Below are 13,120 nucleotides of genomic sequence, written 5' to 3' on the forward strand. Positions count from 1 at the left end.
GAGATTGAGCGACGGCAGTTGAATCCTTTCGACTTGCCTCCTGAAGTCTGTGATGTCATTCTGGCAGCCAGGCGACCCTCCACTAAGTTGGTATACACCTGCAGGTGGAACACATTAGTGGCATGGTGCATAGCAAAGGTTGTGGATCCCCTTTCTGCCCCTCTTTCACAAGTCCTACTGTTCCTTCTTTCTTTGGCCCAGCAGGGCTCTGCTAGGGGCACGATTAAGGGCTACCTTTCTGCTATTTCGGCCTTTCTCAGGCTACCTGATCAGCCCTCTCTTTTCAAGTCTTCTGTTGTAAATAGATTCCTCAAAGACATTACTCATCTTTTCCCTCCAGTTCCCTTCATAATGCCACAGTGGGACTTGAACCTGGTTCTTACATACTTCCGTTTGAGCCTCTTCACAACTGTCCTCTTCGGTTGATAACTCTGAAGACTGCGTTCCTGTTTGCCATCACTTCCGCTAGGAGAGTGAGTGAGCTCCAGGCTCTTTCTTGTAAACCTCCTTTTCTGTCTGTCCATCCGGACAAGGTTGTACTCAGAACACGTCCATCCTTTCTGCCAAAGGTTGTCACTGCCTTTCACATCGGGCAGACCATCACTTTGCCCACCTTCTTTCTGCCTCCGCACCCTTCCAGAGAGGAAAAGAGGCTCCATCGTCTGGACCCAAAACATGTGCTTTTATTTTATCTTAATCGCACACAACAGTTCCTGATGGATGACCAGCTCTTTGTTGTCTACGTAGGCGCCAAGAAAGGTTGGGCCGTACACAATCGGACTATCTCCCAATGGGTCGTCTTGTGTATAAAAGCCTGCTATTCTCTGGTGAAGAAGGAGCCTCCGGTGGGGCTGCACGCCCATTCCACCAGGGCGACGGCTGCCACTACGGCTTTGGGACGTGGTGTCCCCTTTACAAGACTTCTGTCAGGCAGCTACGTGGGCCTCGTTGCACACTTTTACTAAGCACTATTGCCTGGACAGCCAAGTCCGGAGAGACGTCTTCTTTGGCCGTTCTGTTCTCCGGGTCTTTCTGGTTCGCAGACCCACCCCCAGGGTTGGTATTGCTGGGGTATCTATTCTAAGGTAAGGAATCTATCACTACGTATTACTTTCAGATGAACAAGTTACTTACCTTCGGTAATGATATATCTGTAAGAAACCTTGGTTAGTGATCGGTTCCTTACCGCCCCACCCATCGTCCCCGTTCTGCGAACTGATTTCTAGGGTAAAGGTCATCCCTTTCAGGGCCCTAGTTTCAATGCACCAGTGGTCAGTATCTTGCATGGCTCTGCGTTCCTGGAGTGGAAAGTTTTTTACAGAGCTGACATCAGTGTGCGAGGGCGGCATTTAAGTAGCTGCTGCGATGTAATCTCGCGCCAACAACGGATGCAGAGACTTCCGACGCGCAGGGGTACTGCTGACGAAAACTTTCCAGATCCAGCCTGACACATGGGGTAATTCTAAGGTAAGGAATCTATCACTAACTAATGTTTCTTACAGATATATAGTTACCAAAGGTAAGTAACTTGTTGTTTGGAGCCTCACTGCCCTTGGGCCATGGAGGTCTTCAACAACAGGCGCACAAACACAAATCCCCTCTGCCTGGAAGGCCTTTGAGTAGCGATGAAAAATATAAGGCCTTAAAGTTTGTTTTGATGCCAGCACCAAAACTGACCACATTGGCACACCCGAAGTCAGGCAAAGACTCTGACGTGAAGCAGCGCACATCGGTTCTGAAAAAGGCTCAGAACTGAAAGATGGTTCATCCTCAAAGTCCTCGGAATCAAAACTGACACCTAAGTTGTCATTATTGAAAGGACGTACTCCAAAGACTGCAACAGGCACAAAAGGCTTGTGAACGTCTTTGATGCCTAAAAACACCAAAAGTGGCACAGAGCCTTGGCAAACACAATTGCAGCCCATTCTTGAGGACTTGCAAGACAAACTAGATAAAGGACAAAAGACTCTTTTTGTACACGGACACTGGCAAACTAGGCACCAAACCACCCCCACCTGTTTCCCTTATGCTTCCCAAAAGGAAGAACACATTTGAGGAGGACATTACTGGGCCTGAACCAACCCATCAACTAAAGAAGGAGGACAGGCACAAGCCCTATTTGTTTTCCTCCTCCTCCTAATCCTTCACCTCCTTTTCCATCTTCACCTACTCTACCTTCACTACCATCCAGGCCAGTGCAGACACCCTCTCCAGATCACTTGCTTTCTGAGCAACCACTGTTTTCACCAGATGAATCACCTTCTGGTGATGATCAATCTTAGACATACATATTCCTTATTTCATAGACCCACAGGAAGATCCCAAACCTAAACATTGTGCTTACCAGGCTTTTGGGGCCACCATTCGAACAACTTCATTCATGTCAACTCCAATTTTTAACATGGAAAGTTGCCTTTTGAGTGACAATCGCTTCTCTCAGAAGGATAAATGAATTACAGGCATTTACTCTGCAAGAACCTTTCTTTGAAATTTCCCCTAACAAATTAGTTCTATGGACTAATCCAAACTTCCTACCTAAAGTGGTCTCAGCTTTTCAGACAAGTCAGACCATAGAACTACTAGTGTTCTTTCCTAACCCAGACACAGTAGCAGAGCAAGCCCTAAATGCATTAGATATTTATTTATTTATTTATTTATTTATTTATTTATTCAAAGTTTTATATAGCGCGAACAGGATCCTTACAGATATCAGAGCGCTTCACAAAGACAGGGAAGGGGCAGTAGGAGTCAACAGAGATAATGGGAGACAGTATAATAGTCAATAACATGGTAATAACATGGATAATAAAAACATACATAAAACCAATCCATATACAATCAGGTAAGGGAGTAATATAGGAACAGCACAGGTCATTGGTCACACTACAGAGGTGTACAGGTGGATCAGTAAACCAACGTGTATCATATCTTGGTCGGTAGTAAGAGAGTAGCGTAGTAGTGCCCCCAACAAGTAGAATATAGTACCAGGGGATAGGGTGAGCAGTGATACAAAGCAATGCAGAGTCTCTGTACCAACATCTATAACGATCAGGAGATCTTGGCCAGAAGGATGGTTTTCACCTCTTTCTTGAAGAGTGCAGTGGAGGAGATCAGCCTGGTTTCAGGAGGGAGCGCATTCCAGATCCGGGGAGCCATCCCTGAGAAGGAGTGCTTGTAAGTTTTCACTTTCCGGAATCTACGAGGTTTCTGGAGAAGATTTTTTGTGCTCCTATTGGATCTCGAACCTCCTGATATAGACAGCTTTTGAGCGAGGTAGTTAGGTGCCTTGTGGTGCACGGCCGCGTGTGTCATAACTGCAATTTTTAGCTGTATTCTGGCTTCAAAAGGCAGCCATTTTAGAGACTTTAGGTCTGGGGATATGTGCGAATGCTTTCTAGAGCCAGTAATGAGTCTCGCGGCAGCGTTCAGGGAGGCTCTTAAGGGTGCTGTTGTTGATAGCGGGAGACCGCTGAGGGCCACAATTCCATAGTCTATTCGAGGGATGACTAAAGCTTGTACAGCAGTTTGGAAGTCTTTGGCCGGGAGGAAGGGTTTAATTTTCCTCAGTGTGTTAATTTGGAAATTAGCTGCTTTTGTGGCTTTGCTGACGTGCTGCTGCATGTTGAGCTTGGCGTCGAGTGTGATGCCTAGGGATTTCGCCGAGTCCACGATGGTAGGTTGGACATTGAGTGCTGTTAGGTTGTTGAGCCAGGTTTGGGTGGTGGAGATTTTCGCCGGGGGTGAGATGAGTAGGAACTCAGTTTTCAGAGCATTTAGTTTGAGGTGATTATCGGCCAGCCAAGCTTGGGTGTTAATAAGCGTGGAATTCAGATGTATGATATCTTCCGGGGATTGTAACTTTAGATAGAGTTGTGTGTCATCGGCGTACATATGGAATTGTACATTGGATGCTTGAAGCAAGGTGGCGAGCGGTTCCATAACGAGGTTGAACAGTGTAGGGGAGAGGGTGGATCCTTGTGGAACACCTAGATCTACAGGCACAGGTGTAGATAGCACATTGTCGATCTTGAACCTCTGAGACCGGTTGTGAAGGAATGACGAAAACCACTTGAGAACAGTTCCCGATAACCCCATTCTAGTACTTAGCAGCTCCAGCAAATTCTCATGTTTGACCGTGTCAAATGCAGACGAGAGGTCAAGAAGGATGAGGAGGCAGGACTCATTGCGATCCAGAATTTGGAGGGCGTCATCAATTATGTGTGTCATAGCTGTTTCAGTGCTATGTTTCGCTCTGAAGCCTGATTGATGAGGGTTGAGGAGGTCAAATTGATCAATGTGTTTTGTCAGTTGGAGTTGGACACATTTCTCCAGCAGTTTGGCCAGTGTGGGGATATTGGTGATGGGCCGATAGTTGTTTAGGTCAGACGGATCAGCTGTAGGTTTCTTGAGTATAGGCGTGACTTGCCCCACCTTAAGGGAGTCTGGAATGTGGCCTTGTTGTAAAGAGCTGTTGATGATCTTGGTCCAGAGAGGGAGGAGCAGGGGGATAAAGTCTTTTACAGCATTAGCAGGTAGAGGGTCTGTGAGGTGATTAGAGGGCTTCAAGGTGCAGAGCAGTTTGTGTATTGCTTCTTCCGAATAGGTATCGAAGTACTGCCAGGATGCCTTGTTTTTAGGTTGAGTGTCTGCCTTTCTGGTGTGGTTGGGGTATCGGCTTACATCCATGATGAGGTCATTTCTTATGTTGTCAGTCTTTAGTTTAAAGAAAGCAGAGAAGGCTTCACTGTGTGGGGTGTCATTTGTTGTGCTGTTTGATTGCGTGGGTTGTGCCTTTGTTTGGGTCTTGATTAGCTCGAACAGCTTTCTTGGCCTGTTCTTCGCTTGGTCCAACTGGCGGCTGAAGAAGTCAGACTTTGTGCGCTTTATTTTCCTAAAGTAGGCATTTCTCTTGTTCTTAAGCTTTTTGAGATGCAGTGCTGAAGGGTCCGATCTCCAGGTGCGCTCTGCCATTCGCATATTACGCCTTTCGTCATTGAGCCTGTCATCATACCAGGGGTTAGAAATTTTGGTGGAGACTCTCTTCAGTTGCAGAGGGGCGACTTCATTGACTATTGTATTCATAGAGTCAAGGTAGTGGTCAGTCAGTGATTGAACATCTGAGGCACCTGAAGGGGGAAGGAGGAGGTTGCCGATGTGGGGAGGTAGTGTGGAGGGGTTAAGATTCTTCAAATCCCTTTTCCATGTTTTGGATTTGATAGGTTGCGTAGGGTTAGGTTTAACTTTTTCGTTGATAAAGAAGGTGATAATGTGGTGATCTGACCAATCGCAGGGTAGAATCGCCTCCAGTTGAATAGCGTTCTCTTTGGCAATGATGAGGTCGAGTATCGCGCCTTTGTCGTGTGTTGGTTTATCGCATAGTTGGGTGAGGTCAAGCGCATTGAGGAAAGTTTTGAGACTATTCACCACGGTGTCTTTCTGATCGTTCCAGTGGAGATTGAAGTCACCCAGGTATACTTGAGTGGTCTGCCGACCGGCGTTGGAAGTGATCAGGTCCATGAATTGTTGGGTGAATATGAGATTGTCACCAGGCGGGTGATAGATGAGATGTAAAGCACAGACTTGTTTGCCCTCACTGGTGATGTCGAGGCAGAGGAGTTCACAGGAGGAAAGGGAGGGGGAGGTGACTTGAGTAACGGAAAGGTTGCTCCTAAAAATGTATGCAATTCCCCCGCCCGTCTTGCCAGGAGACCTGTCCAGCCTAATGATGTGATAGTTGGGGGGGACTAGTATGTCCATAATCGGGGTAGAGGCTTCAGTGAGCCACGTTTCCGTTAGAATGGCTAGGTCCAGCTCCCTATCTGAGACGAGATCCGCGATGTCGGAGGCATGTCTCTGGGCCGATCTGCAGTTTAGTAGGATGCATTTGAGTTTGGGAGAGAGAAGGGTGGTCGAGCTTTCTAGTGTGAGGGGAACTTTTCTGAGGTTGTTAGGGACGGAGCCTCTGTTGTTGAGTGTTGGGAGCCTCAGAGGGTTAGTAAGAATTGTGGGTATGGGGATGTGTGAGTTGGAAAAGACTTTTACCGGACCTGGGCCATAAGAGTGTAGGAGAGAGCATAGGTCGCGGTCCGACAAGGGGTTGAGAACACGACGGGGGCGGTGGGAATTATTGCGAGCGGGGATAGTAGGCCATTGCTGGTGTCGTCGGGGGCGAGGGTATGTAGGGAGGGTGCGTCGTTTGTAGGGTAGTTGGGTGGTGGGAGGTAGACTGGGCTGTGAGGAGAGAAGGACTTTGATTGCGTGGACGTCTTTTTTGATTTGTGACATTTCCTCTTTGACTTGTTGGAGGGTGGATAAAGTCAGGTCAGGAGGGTCATTGGGGAAGGTGTTGGTGGAGAGAGCCGTTGGTGAGTGGTGGAGTAGTGAGCTGGAGAGCAGGCAGGGTATCGGGGGGGGGGGTATACTAGCGTTGTTGAGGGGTTCCGCGGTGCTAGTGAGTGGGATGGTATTCAAGGTGTGGACGTGTTTGTGGGCGAGGGGTGAGGGTATTGGAGGTGTGGCAGGCTGTGGTTGGGAGGCATAGGTAGTGACTTCAGTGGGAGACGGTGCTGGTGAGTAGAAGAGTGAGTGAAGGCTGAAGACAGTGGGGGAGACAGGAGGGTAGTGAGGGCTGAGAGTAGGAGGTGGGAGAGAGGGTGATGCTAAGGTAAGGGGGGAGGTATGTTCTGTATCTTTTGTTGGGAGGGAGATAGAGTTGTGAGTGGGAGTGGGGAGGGAGCAGGGAAGGAAGAGGTGTCTGCCGTGGGGGGGAGGGGGGGGGGTGGATAAACTCCGAGTGATGGTGTGTGCAGATGTAGGCGTGTTGTGGGTGGGAGTTGTTGTGTCAGGTGTGAGAGACTCGTGGGTGGGGGTGGGGAGGGAGATGGGGAGGGAGAGGTGTCTGTCATGGGGGGGATGGGAGTGGGGGGTGGATAAACTTTGGGCGGTGGCTTGTTCAGATGGTGGTGTTAAAAGGGCTATCATGTTTGACATTGATAGAACAAAACCTTTTCGAAAAACACAACAGCTTTTTGTTGGTTTTAACAAACCTCACCAGGGGGCACTTATATCCAAAGCTGGAATTGCTCGATGGATAGTTACATGCATTCAAACATGTTATCAAAATCCAAGAAGGGTACTTATGGAACCACCACAGGTGAATTCCAAACATAATCAATGATCAACTATGGGTTTTCTAGGAAATATCCCTATAGAAGATATTTGTAAAGCAGCAACATGGAATAACCCACATACATTTACAAAAAACTACTGTGTTGATATATTCACACATCAGCAAGCAAGAGTGGGTCAAGCAATACTTAAAACACTATTCCTAACAAATACTTCAACCAATCGCTAGTCACTGCAAAGGGAAGCACTGCTTTACATTCGATGCTAAGCATATGTATCTATGGCCAACACATGCTACTAATAGAATATGTTACGCTGTAAGCATCTATTCCTAGCGTGTAGTTCTGTAGATTCATGTGCACCCACACTCCTAAAAAATATTTCTAGAGCGCAGCAGTTTTTAGATGCAGTAATTCATAATATATATATATTACTGTAAATTACACATTCACAATTCTTCGCATTTTTCTTTATTCTGTCACTTTATTGCTCCTTTTCTAACGCTCACCCAAAAACAATCTAGCAAAGGAGCCTAACAACATGTGCAATGCACACTGAAGGAGGAGTCACTATACCTTGTGAGTCTAACACTTCTTCAAAGAAAAACAACTTGTAATCGTCCGAGCCCAACACTAGATGGCAGGAAAATGCTAAGCAAATGAATCTATGGCACTACATGCTACAATGTACAATGTACAAGTAGATGCTTACAGGGTAAGTAACACAGATAGATAGATATTTTCTTTTTTTATTTTTATTTTGAAGATAGTTGCCGCCCAAGTTAAGTAAATGCACTCTGAAGCCAGGCCTGTGTACTTTTTACTGTACATCTAATGTTACCATTTTGCCCCACAGAATGACGACGACGATGATAACGATTCCAGCGGCAGTAGCAGCTCTTCGTCCTCTTCAGACGACTCCTCTGACTCGGACTCTAACTGACCCTTTCTTATACAGAGATGACCCACCGGCCTCTACCTTTTCCCACACAGCTCAGGAGTGAGTCCACCTTTGCAGCGTGGCACAGGTTGGGGACGAGTGCGGACATCACCGTGAATGGACTCAGATTTTTTGTACATTTTGTCCCATTTTTTTGTTACGTTTTGAAAAAAAAGATGGTTTGGATCCCAGAGAGCCCACCAGTTGGTCACCAGCAATTTCTCTCTTAGAAGAAAATAACCCATCATCATTGAAGACTTTTAATGTCTTTGATGGGGGATCTTTCTAAGATGGCCAAATGAGCGGGAACATGAGCCTCCCAAGAAAGGGGGAAAGACTGCACTTAGTCACGCTTTTTTCTGTGGTAAAGGCGTGTTTAAAACATTTATTTTTGCGGATGAGTGGGTGGGTTTGGGGCGAGACTTGGACCTACGTACACCACAATCTTTAGAATGGACAAGGGGACAGAGCGAGAGGGAGAGAGGCTGCTGCAGCGTTGCTGTGTCACTCACGTTTAAAGAAGGATGACATTTGGTCCTAGTTTCAGAACAATTTCTGTTATTATTTGGTCTACGGAATCTGTTTTTTTTTTCTTCCATTTTCTTCCAAGAGGCTAAGGAGGGGGAGAATTAAAATCTAGATCCCACAGGGTTGCCCTCATGCCACCTCAAGCATCCCTTGATGCCATCATCCTATGGATAGTTGTGCACAAAAGATTATTCTGTGAAAACTTTGGCTTGGAGGGGGCAGCAGGGCACGGTGGAGGAAATCTCACAGTGACACTTACTGTGAAGGAGGAAGATATTGAACTGGCTAATCTTCCAATGATAGGCATTGAATGACCGTCAAAAGGGAGAAAACATGCTAAACATTTCTAAATGTGCTTTCCATCTGGAAAGAGGAGTCTCACTGCTAGATGCTGACATTTGAGCCGCTGTGAAAGTCGGAAAGCCTTCACAAACGGTCAGAAAATAGAAGGAGGAGGTTATTGTAAATAATCAATTTACTTAGATGACTACGTGTAATGAAGCAGGTGCTTGCTTTTTAAGCTAAGGGTGCCTATTGTTCTCTGGACTTTTGGATGGTTTGTTTAAAATATGATATCTTTGCATCTCTGGTGGCTTCTGAGGCATACCTGGGTAGGTACCTTTTTTTTGTTTGTTTTATTTCACCATGAGCTACTGCATTGAAAAACTGTGGACTGAAGCTCCACCTAAGTTCTCTGTCCAACAGTGTGCAAAAGTTTCTAGCGCCTTGTAATGTTTTGGTGATGCGTTCTTTTGTACCTTTACAAATAAAAACATATTTTATTCTGTTCAGGACTCAACATTAGAAAATGGCACACCTCCAGGGTTTTACCGGTGTTGACCGCACACATTCAGTTCAAATGTACATATCATTAACTGCTAATTTGATTCTCAGTTTGCATGACAGTCTTCTAAATTTTGAGAACACAAGGTTTGGAAGCCTTTAGTGCGAGCAAGTCATTTGCCCAAGAAATCTAGGTTTACCTTGAATGTCATCGAGCAGTCAACACAGAGGATGCTCCCCAGCATGGGCTCTCCTTGTCCATCTGCAGAGAACCTTCTTACCAGTCCAGTGGGTGGGCCATAGATGTACTTTAAATACATGGCGAGAATGTACAGCGTTACTGCAGTTATACCTGTAGTTGAGTGTCATCCTTACATTTCTCTCTCCGGATTACTCTCTCTCTCTCTCGTTTTATCCTTTGACGCACGTTCTATGAGAGAAATGTGTGAACAGCATTGTGGTATTTTAGTAAATGTGTTTTAGTATTTTTTTTATTTTTCTGTTTTAAAAGAAATGCAAAAAATTCTTACAGTACCCAAACTTTTTTAAAATAAAGTGTAAAAATCTGAATTGGGGGAATGGATATTCTAGTACTGCAAGAGACATGAAAATGAGTGCATTTTGGCACTGCGTGCACCCGGACTTTACTTGATCAAAGGTTACGAGACATTTTCTTTTTTCTAGTATTTAAAAAAGGTGTTTTGTAGGTCTAAGGGACAATTCCATTTGTATATCTCTAAACTGAAACTAGAAGCCAGTCTGGACACACAAATGTGGCATTGTTTTGTTTTTTTGAGTTGTTTTTTGTATAAGAAAGTGGAAAAAAGAGGAAAAAAAATGTTTCTGTTGCCAAGTGAAATACTATCAGAAACTAATAAAACGTTTAAGGGAAAATAAACTGTTTGACAATGTATTTGTCCTTAACTGTCAATAAGGTGAGCAGTTGTCCAGGTTCACAGTAAAAATTATTTTCCAGAGTCACATACTGCACATAATTCTGCCTTCTCGTACTTGGCTTTGGAAGTGTTTGTAGTAGCCTTTTTTTTTTTCTTCTGGGCGTTGACTTGGATGGAGTTCTCATGGCCCACTATAACCTTGACTAAGGCTACAATGCTGCTGTGCTGCATTTCATTTTATAATTTTTTTCCACTGCTGGGTTCGGAGGTGTACAAGGAAAGCTCCTGAACAACGAGTACATTTCGTTGAGAAGTCATCTGCCACTTTAAGGGACAACATCATTATCCGCTAGAGATCGAACATTGCCAGGAGGAAGTGTCTGATCCATAAGGCTTCGACTGGGTCTGAGAATGTATACAGGGAATAGTGTTGTCTATGAAGCTCCTCAGTGCCATTTTATTTTATGAAGTTCTTGTTTAAATTTTGCTGTTCACCATGAATTACGAACAATAGGTTTGTGTTACATCTGGAGAGATCATAAGTCAGAGAATTGTAATGCCTGTTTATCTTTCAAGCCATAGACATCTGAAAGAAACAGGTTAGTATTAGATTCCTTACCTTAGAATATCCCCAGGCGTCAGACTGGATCCGGAAATTTTTGCGTAACAGTACCCTTGCGCGTCGGTAGGCATAGTCTGCGGCTCCGCGTCCGTCGTGGGCGCCGTGATGACGTTGTCGGAGTACTTAGACGCCGCCTCCCCCCGCTGACGTCCGTTCTTCTTTTTTCCGCCCCAGCAGCGCAGATCCGGAAAAAGTGCTACCGTAGTCATTTTTTGACAAACTTTTTACGATCCCTTTTGATAATTTTTCGAGTCTTTGACTCCGAACGGTGCCGGTAGGGATGCCAGGTTTTAAACCCTGTGAGGACTGCGACCGACTGATGTCGGTCCCCGACCCTCACCGCCGGTGCCTCCACTGTCTCGGCGTCGACCACGACGACAAGACCTGCTCCGACTGCCGGGCCCTGACTTCGAAAGCTAGGCGGGAGCGGTCCCGCAAGCGGCTCGAGCTCCGGCAATCGGCCCTGAGCCACGAGAGGTCCCGGTCCGGACGGAGGTCGAGGGACCGGTCGCGGGGTCGGAGCCATCATAGCTCCGGGAGTCGCCATCACTCCTCGGGTTCGAAGTCGTCAGGTAAGCACAAGAAGTTGAAGCGACGTCATCGCTCTTCCCACTCCCCCCGACGCTCGCGTGACGCGGCCTTGGTTTCGGGTAACACTGCCCACGCGGCTCCATCGGAGTCGCAGGCGTCGCATCCTGCCCCATACCCTCCGGTCCCTGGGCAGCATGCGACGCCGGAGGAGATCGAGCGTTTCCTCATGGCTTTGAGGTCCCTCACTCCTCTGGCGGGCTCCGCGGCGCCTCCGGGCCAAGCGGACCCGTCTGGGGGCCCTAGCGGGTCGGATGCTTCGGCCCCGACGCCGGTGGGTGCTTCGGCCCCGGCCAGAGGGCCCCGCTGGATCCACTTCTGGATCCAGGTCGTCGCCGGTTGACCTGACGACCTCACCAGCGCCGGTCCCTCACGGACAACACCACCGCCATGTGGTACTGCAACAAACAGGGCGGGGTGGGGTCGTGGACCCTCTGCCAAGAGGCTCTGCGCCTTTGGTAGTGGCTGGAACATCAGGGCGTGTCCCTGGTGGTTCAACACCTGGCAGGTTCTCTGAACGCCAGGGCGGACGAACTCAGCTGCCGGTGCATGATGGATCACGAATGGCATCTGAACTCGAACATGGCGCAAGGTCTCTTTCTGCGGTGGGGAGAGCCTTGGTTAGATCTATTCGCCACAGAAGAGAACGCGCAATGTCATCAGTTCTGCGCGTTGGAATTTCCAAGGCGGCACTCGCTCGGAGACGCCTTTCGTCGCGAGTGAAGTTGCGGTCTGTTATACGCCTTTCCGCCTATACCACTTCTGCCCAGAGTGCTGAAGAAGATCAAACGCGACCGGGCCCAAGTCATTCTTGTGGCTCCGGACTGGGCACGAAGGTACTGGTATCCCGAGCTACTCAGTATGTCAGTCGATCCCCCTGGTTCGTCTGCCTCTTCAGGTGGACCTTCTGTCGCAGCAGCAGGGGACGGTCCTCTACCCGAACCTGTCCAATCTCCACCTCCATGCTTGGAGATTGAGCGGCGACAGTTGAGGCCATTTGACTTGCCTCCTGAAGTCTGTACTGTTAGTCTGGCAGCCAGGTGTCCCTCCACAAAGCCGATATACGCCTGCAGGTGGAACAAATTTGTGGCATGGTGCACAGCAAAGGCTGTGGATCCTCTCTCTGCCCCTCTTTCTGAGGTTCTTCTCTTCCTTCTTTCTCTTGCCCAGCAGGGCTCTGCTCTGGGCACTATCAAGGGCTACCTTTCTGCCCTTTCAGCCTTTCTAAGGCTGCCTGATGAACCTTCCTTGTTCAAGTCCCCTATTGTCTCGTTTTCTAAAGCGCATCACACACATGTTCCCTCCTGTTCCGTTTGTGATGCCTCAGTGGGACTTGAACCTTGTCCTTACTTTTCTGATGTGCGCTCCCTTTGAGCCACTTCACAACTGTCCTTTCCGCTTTCTTACTCTGAAGACTGCTTTCCTGGTTGCCATCACCTCTGCCAGGAGAGTGAGTGAGCTCCAGGCTCTTTCGTCCAAACCCCCTTTCCTTTCTGTCCATCCGGACAAGGTTGTGTTGCGGACTAGACCCTCTTTCCTGCCCATGGTTGTCACGGCCTTCCATATCGTACAGTCTATCACCTTGCCCATCTTCTTTCCGCCACCGCATCCCTCAAAAGAGGATGAGCGGCTCCAC

The 13,120-nt window shown here is 47.5% G+C and overlaps 1 protein-coding gene across 6 annotated transcripts in view; it reads left to right on the forward strand.

Annotated features, from left to right (window-relative positions):
* Positions 1-10,276, forward strand: part of UBTF (upstream binding transcription factor) — a 163,773-nt gene extending 153,497 nt beyond the window's left edge. For all 6 annotated transcript variants that reach the window (XM_078645187.1, XM_078645189.1, XM_078645191.1 and 3 more), the window contains one exon: positions 7,984-10,276. In XM_078645187.1, coding sequence (XP_078501313.1) covers positions 7,984-8,070 — 87 coding nt within the window. In that variant the 3' untranslated portion in view covers positions 8,071-10,276. The remainder of the gene's footprint in view (positions 1-7,983) is intronic.
* Positions 10,277-13,120: the final 2,844 nt, after the last annotated feature.

The sequence above is a fragment of the Lissotriton helveticus genome, chromosome 5_1 (genome assembly GCF_964261635.1).
Source record: "Lissotriton helveticus chromosome 5_1, aLisHel1.1, whole genome shotgun sequence".
Classification (NCBI taxonomy): Eukaryota; Metazoa; Chordata; class Amphibia; order Caudata; family Salamandridae; genus Lissotriton; species Lissotriton helveticus.